This window comes from Miscanthus floridulus, chromosome 4, assembly GCF_019320115.1.
Source record: "Miscanthus floridulus cultivar M001 chromosome 4, ASM1932011v1, whole genome shotgun sequence".
Taxonomy (NCBI): Eukaryota; Viridiplantae; Streptophyta; class Magnoliopsida; order Poales; family Poaceae; genus Miscanthus; species Miscanthus floridulus.
The window spans coordinates 21,523,935-21,541,209 of NC_089583.1; the positions used below are offsets into that span (position 1 = coordinate 21,523,935).

Consider the following 17,275-nt stretch of genomic DNA (forward strand, 5'->3'; position numbering starts at 1 on the left):
TGGGGGAGCCGCGCAGGGCTCATCGCTGATGGAACCATTTCCTTGCTAATTTTCACCACCATTAGGCTCGACTAGGAGAAGGAGAAGACAATGACAACAACGATGTATGAGTGCAAAATAAGAATACTCCAAGAGATGACTCATCACTATATGTATTGCATAGAGAATTGCCGGTGTTTAATTTTACCGTATCATGTGTCTTCAAATGGTAAATGAATGGTGCATCCTCAAGTCAAATATATTACGACTTAAGCAACAAATTAACCAGTATTACCAATACGGTGATCCCATTGGTATACCAGTTTGGGCAATCTAACACTCTTCTCCATTTGATCCATCATCATTTTCCCTTGTATTTGTATTTTGAAAGAAGTGTAGTTAAAGCGTGGTCCGAATAAATGATTTTTATCTTTCTTGTATATTTGAACATATAGGGGTTTACTAATTACACACACCTTATGTCCCCTATGTCTTTTAAATCCATATTTAAGCATGCGTGTTTGATATAGGTATCTTTTGATGGTTCGACGTAAAATATGGTAGTGGAAACTTGACAAGAAACCCAAAAGTATCATAATTTTTGTATTCACAGATGTTGATGGACTTTGGCATTCCATTTTGGAATGTCGTCACACTTATCTCCGAGAGTTTCCCAAACCCACTCTCAATTTTCATTTTTGTTTGCAGTATTGAAAAAACTGCTCTCCAACAACTCCTTATCTCAACTCCAATCCTTCTGCAGTTGATAAAATCTATCGAATGGCATGGAAATATAAGCACGCCTATCTGGAGGTGGAAGGACATGAGGAAAAATAAGAGTAAGAACGGGGTTCCCAATGCAAATATATAGAGAGAAAGAAATTATAAAAAAATGGTTGGGATGATTTGGAAATAGTTTGGAATTCCTGATGTAAAATTATCTCCTATATATTTAGGAGTAAAATTTTGAAAGTGGTTGGAGGACCCAACAAATATGCTCCTAACTTTTTTAGCCACTTGGAAAACTCATTGGTTTACCAATTGTTTTTTTGAACTATTGGAGATGATAAGGCCCATAACGACATTTAACATGTTTGTAGAAGTATTTGAAATGACTAATATTTCATTGATGCCTCTCACAGTTATGTTGTTGTTGTGTGCATCAAACCTATACGATATAAAATCTAACTCTGTTTAATGTTTAATTTAAACCAACAATAACTCAAACATCCCAACATGTTGGAGCTATGTTCCTAAGACCAGTCTCAATAAAAAATTATGAGAGTTTAAAGAATATTAAATAATCTGACATGACATAATATAAATGAAGAGAGAGGTGACAAAGGTTTTATCAGGATGAAACTCGTTCATTTGAACACCTGGGAGTCTCGGAAACAGAACCATATAAAACCCCCACTAAGACTGTATAATAAAAAACCTAAGCGTCCGAATTCATTTTGAGTAACAGAGAAAGAAAGAAAAAAAAAATAGAGCTTCGGCTATTTGGACCAACGCAACTTGGGCCGGCCTTACGAGAGGCAACAAATGGCCTAAACACCGAGCCCACAGCTTTTCAAAACCCTAGCCCAGCCCATGACTAAAACCCTAACTCCCAAGAACAACAAGCGGCCTCATTCATTACCTGCACGGCGGCGACTGTGCTCTGAGTTGCTGACGGCGAGCGGCGCGGACGACTAGCAGGCAGCCCGCGGCGTGCCACGGGAGTGCTAGACGAGGCTGTTAGGGCCATATAGCCGCATCGGACCAGCGTGGCAGCGAAGCGCGACCGAGGAGGTTAGAGCGCTCGCCGCTATGGCGTCGCCGCGCGGCGACAGGAAGATGGGGAAGGGCGCCGGCGGCAAGACCGACCTGCGCCCCGACCGGAAGCAGTTCAAAAGGCACAGCAAGGAGGATGCAGCTGCTGAGCAGGGGGATGGCGAAGGAGAGCAGCAGCAGTCGGCAGCGCCGGGTTCTGCTGCGCTCCTCGCCGCAGCTTCTGACGAAGCTGACTTCCCGAGAGGTAAGCGTCGAGCTGCGCAGTCCCGCAACACACTCCTCCCTCGTCCCTGTCAATTTTGCTTTGCACTGATGTGTTGTTCTGCGTTTGGGGTGGTGCGCAGGGGGACGCAGCCTCCTGAGCAAGGATGAGATGGCGGAGGCTCGTGCGGAGGCAGAGCAGGATTTCGCGAGGGAGGGGAAGAAGGGGAAGGGGAAAAGGAAGAGGAGGGGCGGCGACTCGTCTGGTTTTGGCGCGGATGACGACTTGGGGACACTCTTCGGCGGGGCCACCACTGGGAAGCTCCCACGCTTTGCTAATCGCATCACAGTAAAGGTTACCCTCTTAAATTCAGTTACCATGTAGCAATGGGCAGACCTTCCAATTGAATTGCATCATAGGCCCTTAACCTTGAAGTCCGCACATTTAGGGTCTCTTAACTGCTCAGCATAAGTCAAGAGTATTGTTTATCTAGCGATTAGAAATGAGAAATTGCTAGAGACCCTAAGTGTGATCCCCTGTTGTGCACTTCTCTCTAAATAGTCAGCCTGTTAAAGAGAGTGGTTGTCAGGTTGTATAACCTTACATGATAGAATTAAACCTTGTCCATTATAATGCTACGATGTTTGATTCATGCTGGTTGCTCTAAGCTCCAACCATCCTCATATGCCTTGAGCCCTTCAACAAGTGCTGGAGTGTGATTTCATGCACCATGTAAACAGTAGATTGGTTTTTATGAAGTTTTAAAATCTCGGAAGGACCATTGAGTTGTGATATGCATTCATATTTATCTGGTAGCATGAAATGGGTTCATTAGAGTCAGAGGCAAGCCTTGACTGAAAAAAAATAACAAGAATCTGGATCACATATTCGTAAGATCATTTACATGCTGTCCCACTTGGCACACTTGTCCGCATTATATGATTTGCAAAATTCATATGTTTTTGCCTTAGCTACTATCCAAATTATTCAAGCATTTTAAATTTGGAGAGTAACTTGACTAAGGTGCACACACCATTTTGTTAGAAGTTAGAACCATGGTTATCGAGGTGGTAAGACAAGGCATGGTGACTGACTACTGCCTTACGCGTAAGCAGCTAAGGTGTGAGGTGAGCCGAGGCGACACCTTGCCACTCGAAGGAAAATGCAAAATAGCAGGGTAGAGCCTCGGAGGATGGAGAAAAAGGAAAATAGGGAAAAAAGTAAGGAGGAGTAAAAAGTGGGCTAGACCAGCCCATGTGCCCCTCCCCTCCTGGTGTGAACCTGTACATGAAGTCCTCAATCCCCTCTCTCCCGATCTCCAGTGCCACAGTTGCACCTCTGCCCCTCTCGCTCGCTTTCCTCTCTCCAACTCTCTGCTGCTTCCCCTCCTTTCCCAAACCACTCTGAGCCCCTCAATCGAGTGCTGCTGACATCGGCAGGTGTGAGACAGTGAATTCAAGATAGCAGCAGCAGAGCCAAGCAGGGCTAGAAGCAAAATTGAACGGGTCAGCAGCAGAATCAAGGGGGATACGGTGGAATCGATGGGGTGACCGCATATGCAGGCGAAGGGCCTCTGTGGCGATCCTAGACCGATCTGACGCTTAAGCAACACTTGAACAATTTCTTAATAACCATGGTTATGACTAATTGTCTATTTCTGTCCTCTTCCAAATAAACACAGAATTATTGGTTCGTGGGGCTCTACCTCTCTTCTCCACCAAGCGCAGAGCAACTGGGGCTTGACCCTGGCGCTCTGTCATCCTCGTTACAGGCTATACTCCCTGCCCATTCCAATTATTCAATGGCTTAAGAAGCTAGTCTTTTATTCTTATGTTGTCAATTTGCACTGAACTTCTCTGGCATGTTTGGTCTAACGAATAGCTGGTGAGAGCAAATATATTTGCCATTGTTATTCCTGGAAGCGTTTCAGATGGTTCAGATGACCATTCAAACCCTGCAGCACATATACTGATGCACCTCCCATCCAACCTTTGTCATATTTTTGAACTAAACGCTCTCAATAAAAGGCTAATGGATTAGCCTGTTTTAGACAGTTTCAGTTGCAGTTGCTGGAATATTGTACAAGTTATGCACCTCGATGCGCATTAAGATTAAGGTGATGTAGTGCTACATACGGATCACTCATTGGTCATTGCATTAGTTGAGGCTGACAGGGTTGCCATTTGGTCCTTTGAACGAGATGTCTAGGTTATATATCGCTAGCTTTGTATTGGGTGGTGTTAGTGTGATTATTCTTATTTGTTACCTTGAAATGTTTGGATTTTGGAACATGTGATGACTGGCCTCAGGATGGTAGCAAATGTCCTTATTTTAAGTCAGCTATGTGTACTATCTGTATCTATTTATTGAGAGCATGTTAACATGGACATGTAGTGGTCAGTTCTGGGATCTCCTATTGTTGTTGTCTTTAAATTCTTCATAAAATGCTGCTATATTGCTGAACTGGTCATGGCATTTCCCTCCCTTTGTCAGAATATTTCACCAAATATGAAGCTCTGGGGTGTTGTAATTGAGGTTAACCAGAAAGATATCGTGTTAAGTCTACCTGGTGGAATTAGAGGGTTTGTTCGCTCAGAGGATGTGTGCGACATTGCTTTGCAGGAAAATCGTAAGGTAGATATTTTCTTTTTAAGTAATCCATAATTGATATTTCTTTGTCAGTGATTTGCCATCTGGTGAACCAACTGATACTGTTCTTTTGCAGGATAGTGAGAACAGTTTATGTGCAGAAGCTGTTCATGTTGGTCAGCTTGTTCCTTGTATAGTCCTACGAGTTGACGATGATAAGAAAGAAGGAAAAGTAAACAGACGGGTTTGGCTATCATTGCGATTAAGCCTACTGTACAGGGGACTTTCCCTGGATGGCTTGCAGGAAGGAATGGTAATTTTTAATCACCCTAATCTGGATGTGCTTCATAAGCTGAGCTTTTGGGGCAGAAAAATATCAACTATGTATGGTTGTTTCATTGTGCACCTCTCTCTTTAATATTTTTATATTATAATTCACAACCATTCGAGTGTTTGGTTCTTGATTAAATGATTTGATTATTCTACTGAAATTGTAAATGGAGCATGTTTTCTGAAGAAAAGTTGGGGCAAAAATTTACATGCAAAATCAGAATAACTGGTTAGAGCATGCACACACAAGCTTGCTAATATCTGTAGGAGCATATACACCCAGAAAAATCAGATCCAGTTTTATAGTGAAAAAAAAAATCCTAACAGGCTATTGGGAACATTCACCATTTTTTAATAAATCTCATTTCCTCCTCACCCCGTCCCATGAGACATGGTCACATGCACCTCCCTTCCCTCCCTCCCCCCTCCTGCCCTATTTGTGGAGTTTACCAGTTTTTTCAATAAATTATTGAGCTTATCTTATTAAATGTTTGTTTATAATAAATCGGTTGTTCCTTTGATAGCTATACTGACTACTGAGTCTACATATGTGGAGGTGTTAACAGTCTTGCAACCGTATCGAAAACAAGGAGATTGACAGGGCATGCTTGACTATATTGATTTTTTTGCTACCTGATTACTACTACTTGATCTGCAGTATGCTAGATTTACTTAACCTTTTCTTTGTAGGCCCGTTTTATGCTCCCTGCTATTTTTTTGACTTCCTAAAATCCTGGCTGTCGAACTTCCTAAAATTTGACAATTGATGCATTTAAAGCTATCGGGATTTGCTGTGTGAAAATTATATTACTAGAAATGCATCCACAAAAGTGTTATTTTATTATTATATATTGATGTAAATTTATAGAAGGTAGAGGCCAAAGTCACATCATAGGGACCATGAAATGTCAAAAGCATTCAAACAAAAAGAATGGAGGGAGTAGTTCCCATTGGAAACAGTTAGATTCTGAGTCAAATTTTTTATGTAATGGATGCACATGTATGCGTTTCATTAGGTACTTACTGCCCAAGTCAAAAGCACTGAGGACCATGGTTACATTCTTCATTTTGGAGTATCCTCCTTTAGCGGATTTATGCAAAAGGATGACAAAGGTACACTAAGCAATAAATTCATCAGATCGTGAAATACTGGTGTTTCTTCATGACATATTTATATAACTGATTTCACTAGCTGATGTTCTAATAGCACATGCTCATATTAGACTGCGCTCCCTGATAACATATAAGTTTTGCCTAGCAATCTTGAAGTTCTTTCTATCTGTTTTTGTTTGGACTGGACTTCCTGTTCTAGCAGGCTTGGTAGCTTATGAGCTTGTGGTTATATTGTTTCATACAGTTTCAATATTCTAAACATACATTTTGTGCGAAAATACAAATGATCTCACCCTTCTCTTATATGCTTTCTTTGTTGGCTGCCAGAGGGCAGCTTGGCCAACAGGCCGCTTGGATTGTATTGCAAAAATGACTTAGGGATACAAAGATGCTAACCACTGCATATATAGGCAAGTGGTGTACCTACTTCTTAGCATATTCTAACTGCATAAAGCAGATGCTATGATTCCTACTTGGTTGCCAAGGCACCATGATCAACTTGGTTGCCAAGGAAACACATTACAGAGAATAGTAAATATCTTATAGCAGGTAACATGAAAAACAAGAACACTAGGCTAACTACTGACAATTCTCCCCTTTAGCCTTGTGGTCCTTGGAAGTGATATGCTTGAGCCCAATTCTTCCCCTCATCTCTTCAAATTTTGATCTTCCAAGAGACTTGGTTAGAATGTCAGCCAGCTGATTAGTGGTGGATATGTGATCAGCCTTGATACTTCCATCTTCCAAGCAGTTTCTAATGAAATGGTACTTGATTCTGATGTGTTTACTGCGCTCATGAAAGACTGGATTCTTGGCTAGAGCAAGTGCAGACTTACTGTCAACCTTCAGTTCAACCACTTCCACATTCCTTCCAAGGAGGTCTGCTAGCAACCTGGATAGCCAAATAGCTTGTTTTGCAGCTGTGGTAGTGGCAATGTACTCAGCTTCACAACTAGATAGAGCTACCACCTTCTGCTTCACAGACTGCCAGCATACAAGATTGCTTCCCAGGAAGAACAGAGTGCCACTAGTGCTTTTGCTGGTGTCAATGTCCCCAGCCAAGTCACTGTCGCAGTATCCAACAAACCTTGCTCTCCCTGGAGCTTTAGTGTAGTGAAGTCCGAATTCCAGAGTACCAGCCACATATCTCAGGATGCGCTTGATGGCAGCTTGGTGCTCTGCTGTTGGTCTTTCCATGAACCGACTGACAAAGCCAACTGAGAAGGCTAAGTCAGGTCTTGTGTGGACCAAGTATCGCAGGCTGCCCACCAATCTTCTGTATTGGGTAGGATCAACTTCTTCAGCCGTGCTCTGCCTGCTCAACCTCAGCCGTTCCTCCATTGGTGTATGGGCAGGGTTGCAGGCATCCATGCCTCCTAGCTCAAGGATCCTCTTGGCATAATGGGTCTGCCTCAGAGTGATCCCAGCTGAATCTTGATGTACTTCGACTCCCAGGTAGAAAGACAGAAGGCCGAGGTCGCTCATGTCGAAGACCTTCTTCATCTGAGCCTTGAAACCTTCTATGGCTTGAGTGCTGGCACCGGTGATGATCAAATCATCAACATAGACACCGATCAGCAGCAGCTCCTCCCCTGTTCCTCGCCTGTACATCGCAGCTTCATAGTCGCTTTGCTGGAAACCCATCTCCTTGAGGGTGGCATCCAGCTTGGCGTTCCAAGCTCGAGGAGCCTGCCGCAGGCCATACAGAGCCTTGCGCAGACGGTACACCATCTTCTCCTTCCCGGCGACGGTGAAGCCAGACGGCTGCTTCACATACACCTCCTCCTTGAGGTCGCCGTTGAGGAAAGCAGATTTGACGTCCATGTGGTGGACGCGCCATCCTTCTTGGGCTGCCAGCGCGAGGAGAACTCGGACGGATTCCATGCGCGCCACGGGAGCAAACGCGTCGTCGAAGTCGATCCCTTCCTGCTGGACGAAGCCCCGCGCCACCAAACGCGCCTTGTACTTGGTCACCGCGCCCCGCTCGTCCTTCTTGAGCTTGTAGACCCACTTCAGAGTGATGGGCCGATGACCGGGAGGAAGCTCCACAAGTTCCCAAGTGCAGTTCTGCTCAACTGCCTTGATCTCCTGCTCCATGGCGGCCTGCCAGGCAGGATCGCCTTCAGCCTCCGTGAAGTTGGCTGGCTCGCCGGCGTGCGTGAGATGAAGCTCGGCGAAGAGACGTGAAGCCGGCAGCGGTGTGGGTGCGTCCCCGATGATGTTGGGCATGGTACGGTACCGCAGCTGCTCGCCACCGTAGGAGGCATCAAGGCGATCGTCGTCGTCCTCGAGCGGTGACGCGAACTCAACTGGGTCCGCCTGCTCTGTTTCTGCTGCTGGTGAAGCAGAGGAAGCTGGTGAAGCAGAGGAAGCTTGTGGATCATGCTCCCCTGGAGCTGGTGACGGCGTGTGCGGCGGGGCTCCGTCTGTGTCGACTCCCCAGAACTCGATGTCGAAGTCACTGGAGGCGGAAGCAGACGTCCCGGCGGCCGAATTGGACCAATCCCAGCCGCGCCCTTCATCAAACACCACGTCGCGGCTCACCTTCACGCGTCCCGTCACCGGATCGAGGACCCGATAGGCCTTGGCGCCCTCGGCGTAGCCGATGAAGACCCCAGCCTTGCCGCGGTCGTCGAGCTTGCGCAGGTGTCCGAGCTCCCTTGTGTAGGCGACGCAGCCGAATGTACGCAGGTAGCTCACCGCCGGCGCTCGTCCATGCCAGGCTTCATGGGGGGTCTTGCCTTGCAAGCTTCTTGTCGGCGCGCGGTTGAGCAGATGCACCGCCGTCATTACCGCCTCCCCCCAGAATTTGGCCGGCATGGACCTCTGCTTCAGAAGCGCGCGCGCGGTCGCCACGACCGTCTGATTGCGCCGTTCCACAACACCGTTTTGCTGCGGTGAGTGTGGTGCAGAGTAGTGCCGCTTGACTCCTTCGGCGGCGAAGTACTGCGCTAGCTCGCCGACGGTGAACTCTCCTCCATTGTCGGTCCGCAGTACCTTGAGCTCACGGCCGGTCTCCTTCTCTGCTTCGGCCTTCACCCGCTTCACGGCATCCGCAGCAGCATCCTTGGTCGGCAGAAGCACCGCCCACATGAAGCGGGTGGCGTCGTCCACCATCAGCAAGAAGTAGCGGCGCCCTCCTGGCGTCGCCGGCGTCACCGGCCCACATAGGTCGCCGTGGACGAGGTCCAAGGGCGCCTGCGCGCGGTACTGCGCCTGCTGCGGAAATGGCTTGCGGCGGAGCTTGGTAGTGACGCAGGTGTCGCAGACTTGCTCCGCATGCTTGATCACCGGCATCCCCCTCACCATCTCCTTCTTGCCGAGCTGGTGCAGTGCCTCGAAGCTGAGATGCCCGTAGCGCTCATGCCACCTCCATGACTCGTCCTCTTTCGTGGCGGCAAGACATACCGGCCGCGCGGCCTCCAAGTGCAGGACGTACAACCGACTGGGCCCGCGATGTACCTTGGCGAGAAGACGACTACGCCGGTCCCAGATGCGGAGCACTCCATGATCAATCTCCACCCTGGAGCCTCCTTCGTCGAGCTGCCCCAAACTCATGATCGAGTTCCGGAGCGCTGGGATGTAGAAGACGCCGTGGAGGACGCGCTGATCTCCGTTTTTGGCCTGGAAGACGATGGAGCCGGTCCCCTTGATTTCCACTCGAGACGAGTCGCCGAACCGCACCGTGCCGCGCGCCGTGGTGTCGAGCTCGGCGAAGAGCTCCCGGCGGCCGGTCATGTGATGCGTGGCCCCGCTGTCGAGGTACTATCCGTCGAGCGCCTCCTCGTTGGCGCTGGTGTTGAGGAAGACTCGCGCGCGCGGCTCGTTGATGTCGAGGGAGACCGTGGCCTTGGAGCAGACGGCTTCGTCCTTCTCGTCAAGCTTGAGGAAGCCGTGGGCGAAAAACAGAGCACCATCATCGTCCTCTGCTTCTGCGACGTGAGCAGCTCTGCCACGCCCTCCACCGCGCCTTCCTCCTCGATCACCTCCAACACGGTAGCCTCCTCCGCGTTGGTTGCCACCGCCACCACCGCGGTCACCACCACCACGGCGCGGCTGGCGGCAGTCGCGCGCCCAGTGGCCGCGATCACCACAGTTGAGGCAGGTGTCGTCGTTTACCCCGCGATCGTCGCCACCGCGATTTCCCTTCCCGCGCTGCTTCTTGCCGCCGCGTGGACGACGTCGTGGTTCCTTGCCCGACGCGGAAACGGCAGCCTCCTCCTTCTCCTTGGCACGCCACTGCTCCCTTGTCAGCAGCAGTCCACCGATGGCGGCCGGTTCCGCGTCCAACGCCTCCATGTCGTCCACCGTCTTCAAGCGTCCAGACACCTCCTCGATGGTGAGGTCCTGGAAGTCCAGAAGCGTCTCGATGGCGATCCGGAGCTGAGCGTACTTTGGCGGCACGGCGCGCAGGAGTCTCTCCACCGCGCGCTCTTCATCGATGTCGTTGTCGCCGTGGAGAAGAAGCTGCTGCTTCAGGGCCATCAAGCGAAGGGTGAAGTCCTCGATCTGCTCTCCTGGACGAAAGGCGAGCTTCTCCCAGTCGCTGCGGAGTCGCTGGAGCGTGGCGCGGCGCACTCGATCGACTCCGATTCGCGCGGCGGCGATGGAGTCCCAGGCCTCCTTGGCCGATCCCTTCTCGGACAGCGGCATCTGCATCTCCTGTGGCACGGCGGCGATGATCGCCTCCACCGTGCGCCTGTCCTCATGGTATGGCAGGTCCTGGTACTCGATCGCATCCCAGAGTTGCCGCGCCTGGAGCTTCAGCTTCATGATCGAGGCCCACTCATGGTAATTTGTCTTGTTGAGCATCGGCCAGGTGGAACTTGCGCCAGAGTCCTTGTACACGGTCTGGATCACCGGCGAGCGGCCCCTGGCCCGTCCGCGGCGGCGATCCTGATCCCGATCGGGCGACCGCGTCTGCCTGCGCTCGCGCTCCGGACTCCTCCGCGGAAACGGGCGGCGATCACGCGGCGGATCCTCCTCCACCAACTCTCGACGCAGAGCCGCGGCCGTGGCGGCTGCGTTCCGAGCTGCTGCTGCTGCGGCCTCCGCGGCCTGCTGCGCCTGCGCGGCTGCGGCCTCTGCCGCGGCCAGACGCTGCGCCCGGTGCTCGGCGGCGGCGGCTGCTGCTGCTGCTCTCTCTGCGGAGGTGGCCATGCTCTTCCCTATCTCTCAACCGGCTCTAGATACCAATTGTTGGCTGCCAGAGGGCAGCTTGGCCAACAGGCCGCTTGGATTGTATTGCAAAAATGACTTAGGGATACAAAGATGCTAACCACTGCATATATAGGCAAGTGGTGTACCTACTTCTTAGCATATTCTAACTGCATAAAGCAGATGCTATGATTCCTACTTGGTTGCCAAGGCACCATGATCAACTTGGTTGCCAAGGAAACACATTACAGAGAATAGTAAATATCTTATAGCAGGTAACATGAAAAACAAGAACACTAGGCTAACTACTGACATTCTTTTTGGTGTATTTATGCATAAATTCTTAGAGTTTCTTTTGTTGTCTTCATGTTTGTAGTTCATGCACTTTTATAAGGCATAGTGTGGAGTATATAAAACGTTGTGGTGTTTCTTATGTAAACTTTAAGCTGCTCTCTATAGATTTATATGCTTGCTAGAAGGATAAACATTAGTGTTATTTGTCTTACTTAATATGGGCCATATACTTGAAATCTGTTTGATCTCTCCCATTGCCAATGCTGATCGTGATATTCTTTCTAGGGAGGTACTCAGGGAGTTGTTTAACTGTTGTTCTCTTGTACAGAAAATGTGAAGATTGAGCGCCGACAACTGATGCAATGTGTTGTGAAGGCGATTGACAAAACTCGGGCTATTGTTCACTTGAGTTCTGATAAAGACTTGCTTTCTAAATCTATTGTATGGCAAATCACTATAAATGCTATTTAATATCTTCTTTATTCTGATTGGGACCTGACACCTCTAATTTGTGGTTTATTGTTGTTTTTGTATAGATTAAGGATCTGAAAGGTCTTTCTATTGATCATTTGATTCCTGGGATGATGGTTAATGCACGCGTCCATTCAGTTCTTGAAAATGGAGTCATGTTATCATTTCTTACTTATTTCAGTGGAACAGTAAGCTATTTTTTCACAGACTAGACTCAATTTTGGCTTTACAGGAGTGTTTGTATTTCATTTCACAGTGTGTTCCTTCTATTGTCAGGTTGATATTTTTAATTTGTTGAATTCCTTTCCCTCTGGTAATTGGAAAGATGATTACAGTAAGAATAAGAAGGTATTCACTATTTCTTATTTTTTGTTGATATAATTGTTGTCTGTGGCGCCTACATTTTTGCAACATCTCTGATAGTCTGATGTTTTTTTTACGATATTGGATATCTGGAGTGATTTTCTGAGTACTTCCACTATAATTTACAGGTAAATGCTCGCATCCTGTTCGTTGATCCATCAACAAGAGCAGTTGGGCTTACATTGAACAAACATTTACTTCATCTTGAAGTACCCCCTATTGTAAGTTGTCTGTTTTGGCATGATAATCAGTTTGATGTATTCTTATATGTTCCCCTTTATGCCTGTAAAGTTGGCCTCTGTAGAAAATAGAAGTGCTGTTATTTTATTCAGTGTTCTTTTTTGATTGGTAATTCTTCCTCATGCAGAATCTAAAAGCTGGAGATATCTACGATAAATCAAAGGTGCTGAGGGTAGATAAAAAGGCTGGTCTTTTTCTTGAAATACCTTCTCCAACTCCATCACCTGGATTTATTAGTGTATGTGAAACTGTAGTGAATATTTTATTATACTTCATTGTTGAATGATGTGAAAGCTCTCACAAAGATGCTTCTTAATATGCTGATATTGTAACCTGATCCTCAGATACATGACGTGTCAGACAAGGATGCAAAAAACTTGGAGAAGTTTAAGGAAGGCAGTAGCTTACGTGTCCGTATACTTGGAGTGCGGAATCTTGAAGGAGTTGCAATAGGCACCGTAAAAGTAATTACACCATGTCACCTATTTTTTTAAGCAATGGTATTCGTCAAAAGGAATGCTAGTGGCACACTTATACTATTGTGTCCTGATTTATTTCACTTGAATTTTTAATTTTCATCAAAGATACTGAGCAACTTTCTTTTATTTTATCTTTCATAGCTCATGTCACTGTCAGTAGTTAGCCTAGTGTTCTTGTTTTTCATGTTACCTGCTATAAGATATTTACTATTCTCTGTAATGTGTTTCCTTGGCAACCAAGTTGATCATGGTGCCTTGGCAACCAAGTAGGAATCATAGCATCTGCTTTATGCAGTTAGAATATGCTAAGAAGTAGGTACACCACTTGCCTATATATGCAGTGGTTAGCATCTTTGTATCCCTAAGTCATTTTTGCAATACAATCCAAGCGGCCTGTTGGCCAAGCTGCCCTCTGGCAGCCAACAATTGGTATCTAGAGCCGGTTGAGAGATAGGGAAGAGCATGGCCACCTCCGCAGAGAGAGCAGCAGCAGCAGCCGCCGCCGCCGAGCACCGGGCGCAGCGTCTGGCCGCGGCAGAGGCCGCAGCCGCGCAGGCGCAGCAGGCCGCGGAGGCCGCAGCAGCAGCAGCTCGGAACGCAGCCGCCACGGCCGCGGCTCTGCGTCGAGAGTTGGTGGAGGAGGATCCGCCGCGTGATCGCCGCCCGTTTCCGCGGAGGAGTCCGGAGCGCGAGCGCAGGCAGACGCGGTCGCCCGATCGGGATCAGGATCGCCGCCGCGGACGGGCCAGGGGCCGCTCGCCGGTGATCCAGACCGTGTACAAGGACTCTGGCGCAAGTTCCACCTGGCCGATGCTCAACAAGACAAATTACCATGAGTGGGCCTCGATCATGAAGCTGAAGCTCCAGGCGCGGCAACTCTGGGATGCGATCGAGTACCAGGACCTGCCATACCATGAGGACAGGCGCACGGTGGAGGCGATCATCGCCGCCGTGCCACAGGAGATGCAGATGCCGCTGTCCGAGAAGGGATCGGCCAAGGAGGCCTGGGACTCCATCGCCGCCGCGCGAATCGGAGTCGATCGAGTGCGCCGCGCCACGCTCCAGCGACTCCGCAGCGACTGGGAGAAGCTCGCCTTTCGTCCAGGAGAGCAGATCGAGGACTTCACCCTTCGCTTGATGGCCCTGAAGCAGCAGCTTCTTCTCCACGGCGACAACGACATCGATGAAGAGCGCGCGGTGGAGAGACTCCTGCGCGCCGTGCCGCCAAAGTACGCTCAGCTCCGGATCGCCATCGAGACGCTTCTGGACTTCCAGGACCTCACCATCGAGGAGGTGTCTGGACGCTTGAAGACGGTGGACGACATGGAGGCGTTGGACGCGGAACCGGCCGCCATCGGTGGACTGCTGCTGACAAGGGAGCAGTGGCGTGCCAAGGAGAAGGAGGAGGCTGCCGTTTCCGCGTCGGGCAAGGAACCACGACGTCGTCCACACGGCGGCAAGAAGCAGCGCGGGAAGGGAAATCGCGGTGGCGACGATCGCGGGGTAAACGACGACACCTGCCTCAACTGTGGTGATCGCGGCCACTGGGCGCGCGACTGCCGCCAGCCGCGCCGTGGTGGTGGTGACCGCGGTGGTGGCGGTGGCAACCAACGCGGAGGAGGCTACCGTGTTGGAGGTGATCGAGGAGGAAGGCGCGGTGGAGGGCGTGGCGGAGCTGCTCACGTCGCAGAAGCAGAGGACGATGATGGTGCTCTGTTTTTCGCCCACGGCTTCCTCAAGCTTGACGAGAAGGACGAAGCCGTCTGCTCCAAGGCCACGGTCTCCCTCGACATCAACGAGCCGCGCGCGCGAGTCTTCCTCAACACCAGCGCCAACGAGGAGGCGCTCGACGGATGGTACCTCGACAGCGGGGCCACGCATCACATGACCGGCCGCCGGGAGCTCTTCGCCGAGCTCGACACCACGGCGCGCGGCACGGTGCGGTTCGGCGACTCGTCTCGAGTGGAAATCAAGGGGACCGGCTCCATCGTCTTCCAGGCCAAAAACGGAGATCAGCGCGTCCTCCACGGCGTCTTCTACATCCCAGCGCTCCGGAACTCGATCATGAGTTTGGGGCAGCTCGACGAAGGAGGCTCCAGGGTGGAGATTGATCATGGAGTGCTCCGCATCTGGGACCGGCGTAGTCGTCTTCTCGCCAAGGTACATCGCGGGCCCAGTTGGTTGTACGTCCTGCACTTGGAGGCCGCGCGGCCGGTATGTCTTGCCGCCACGAAAGAGGACGAGTCATGGAGGTGGCATGAGCGCTACGGGCATCTCAGCTTCGAGGCACTGCACCAGCTCGGCAAGAAGGAGATGGTGAGGGGGATGCCGGTGATCAAGCATGCGGAGCAAGTCTGCGACACCTGCGTCACTACCAAGCTCCGCCGCAAGCCATTTCCGCAGCAGGCGCAGTACCGCGCGCAGGCGCCCTTGGACCTCGTCCACGGCGACCTATGTGGGCCGGTGACGCCGGCGACGCCAGGAGGGCGCCGCTACTTCTTGCTGATGGTGGACGACGCCACCCGCTTCATGTGGGCGGTGCTTCTGCCGACCAAGGATGCTGCTGCGGATGCCGTGAAGCGGGTGAAGGCCGAAGCAGAGAAGGAGACCGGCCGTGAGCTCAAGGTACTGCGGACCGACAATGGAGGAGAGTTCACCGTCGGCGAGCTAGCGCAGTACTTCGCCGCCGAAGGAGTCAAGCGGCACTACTCTGCACCACACTCACCGCAGCAAAACGGTGTTGTGGAACGACGCAATCAGACGGTCGTGGCGACCGCGCGCGCGCTTCTGAAGCAGAGGTCCATGCCGGCCAAATTCTGGGGGGAGGCGGTAATGACGGCGGTGCATCTGCTCAACCGCGCGCCGACAAGAAGCTTGCAAGGCAAGACCCCCCATGAAGCCTGGCATGGACGAGCGCCGGCGGTGAGCTACCTGCGTACATTCGGCTGCGTCGCCTACACAAGGGAGCTCGGACACCTGCGCAAGCTCGACGACCGCGGCAAGGCTGGGGTCTTCATCGGCTACGCCGAGGGCGCCAAGGCCTATCGGGTCCTCGATCCGGTGACGGGACGCGTGAAGGTGAGCCGCGACGTGGTGTTTGATGAAGGGCGCGGCTGGGATTGGTCCAATTCGGCCGCCGGGACGTCTGCTTCCGCCTCCAGTGACTTCGACATCGAGTTCTGGGGAGTCGACACAGACGGAGCCCCGCCGCACACGCCGTCACCAGCTCCAGGGGAGCATGATCCACAAGCTTCCTCTGCTTCACCAGCTTCCTCTGCTTCACCAGCAGCAGAAACAGAGCAGGCGGACCCAGTTGAGTTCGCGTCACCGCTCGAGGACGACGACGATCGCCTTGATGCCTCCTACGGTGGCGAGCAGCTGCGGTACCGTACCATGCCCAACATCATCGGGGACGCACCCACACCGCTGCCGGCTTCACGTCTCTTCGCCGAGCTTCATCTCACGCACGCCGGCGAGCCAGCCAACTTCACGGAGGCTGAAGGCGATCCTGCCTGGCAGGCCGCCATGGAGCAGGAGATCAAGGCAGTTGAGCAGAACTGCACTTGGGAACTTGTGGAGCTTCCTCCCGGTCATCGGCCCATCACTCTGAAGTGGGTCTACAAGCTCAAGAAGGACGAGCGGGGCGCGGTGACCAAGTACAAGGCGCGTTTGGTGGCGCGGGGCTTCGTCCAGCAGGAAGGGATCGACTTCGACGACGCGTTTGCTCCCGTGGCGCGCATGGAATCCGTCCGAGTTCTCCTCGCGCTGGCAGCCCAAGAAGGATGGCGCGTCCACCACATGGACGTCAAATCTGCTTTCCTCAACGGCGACCTCAAGGAGGAGGTGTATGTGAAGCAGCCGTCTGGCTTCACCGTCGCCGGGAAGGAGAAGATGGTGTACCGTCTGCGCAAGGCTCTGTATGGCCTGCGGCAGGCTCCTCGAGCTTGGAACGCCAAGCTGGATGCCACCCTCAAGGAGATGGGTTTCCAGCAAAGCGACCATGAAGCTGCGATGTACAGGCGAGGAACAGGGGAGGAGCTGCTGCTGATCGGTGTCTATGTTGATGATTTGATCATCACCGGTGCCAGCACTCAAGCCATAGAAGGTTTCAAGGCTCAGATGAAGAAGGTCTTCGACATGAGCGACCTCGGCCTTCTGTCTTTCTACCTGGGAGTCGAAGTACATCAAGATTCAGCTGGGATCACTCTGAGGCAGACCCATTATGCCAAGAGGATCCTTGAGCTAGGAGGCATGGATGCCTGCAACCCTGCCCATACACCAA

At 51.1% G+C, this 17,275-nt stretch overlaps 1 protein-coding gene across 3 annotated transcripts in view; it reads left to right on the forward strand.

Moving 5' to 3' along the window:
- The first annotated feature begins 1,612 nt into the window (after window positions 1-1,612).
- Window positions 1,613-17,275, forward strand: part of LOC136549526 (rRNA biogenesis protein RRP5-like) — a 32,968-nt gene continuing 17,305 nt past the window's right edge. For all 3 annotated transcript variants that reach the window (XM_066540828.1, XM_066540829.1, XM_066540830.1), the window contains exons 1-11: window positions 1,613-1,999; window positions 2,100-2,311; window positions 4,451-4,591; window positions 4,683-4,859; window positions 5,893-5,989; window positions 11,769-11,881; window positions 11,977-12,099; window positions 12,188-12,259; window positions 12,403-12,495; window positions 12,642-12,752; window positions 12,859-12,978. In XM_066540828.1, coding sequence (XP_066396925.1) covers window positions 1,792-1,999; window positions 2,100-2,311; window positions 4,451-4,591; window positions 4,683-4,859; window positions 5,893-5,989; window positions 11,769-11,881; window positions 11,977-12,099; window positions 12,188-12,259; window positions 12,403-12,495; window positions 12,642-12,752; window positions 12,859-12,978 — 1,467 coding nt within the window. In that variant the 5' untranslated portion in view covers window positions 1,613-1,791. The remainder of the gene's footprint in view (window positions 2,000-2,099; window positions 2,312-4,450; window positions 4,592-4,682; window positions 4,860-5,892; window positions 5,990-11,768; window positions 11,882-11,976; window positions 12,100-12,187; window positions 12,260-12,402; window positions 12,496-12,641; window positions 12,753-12,858; window positions 12,979-17,275) is intronic.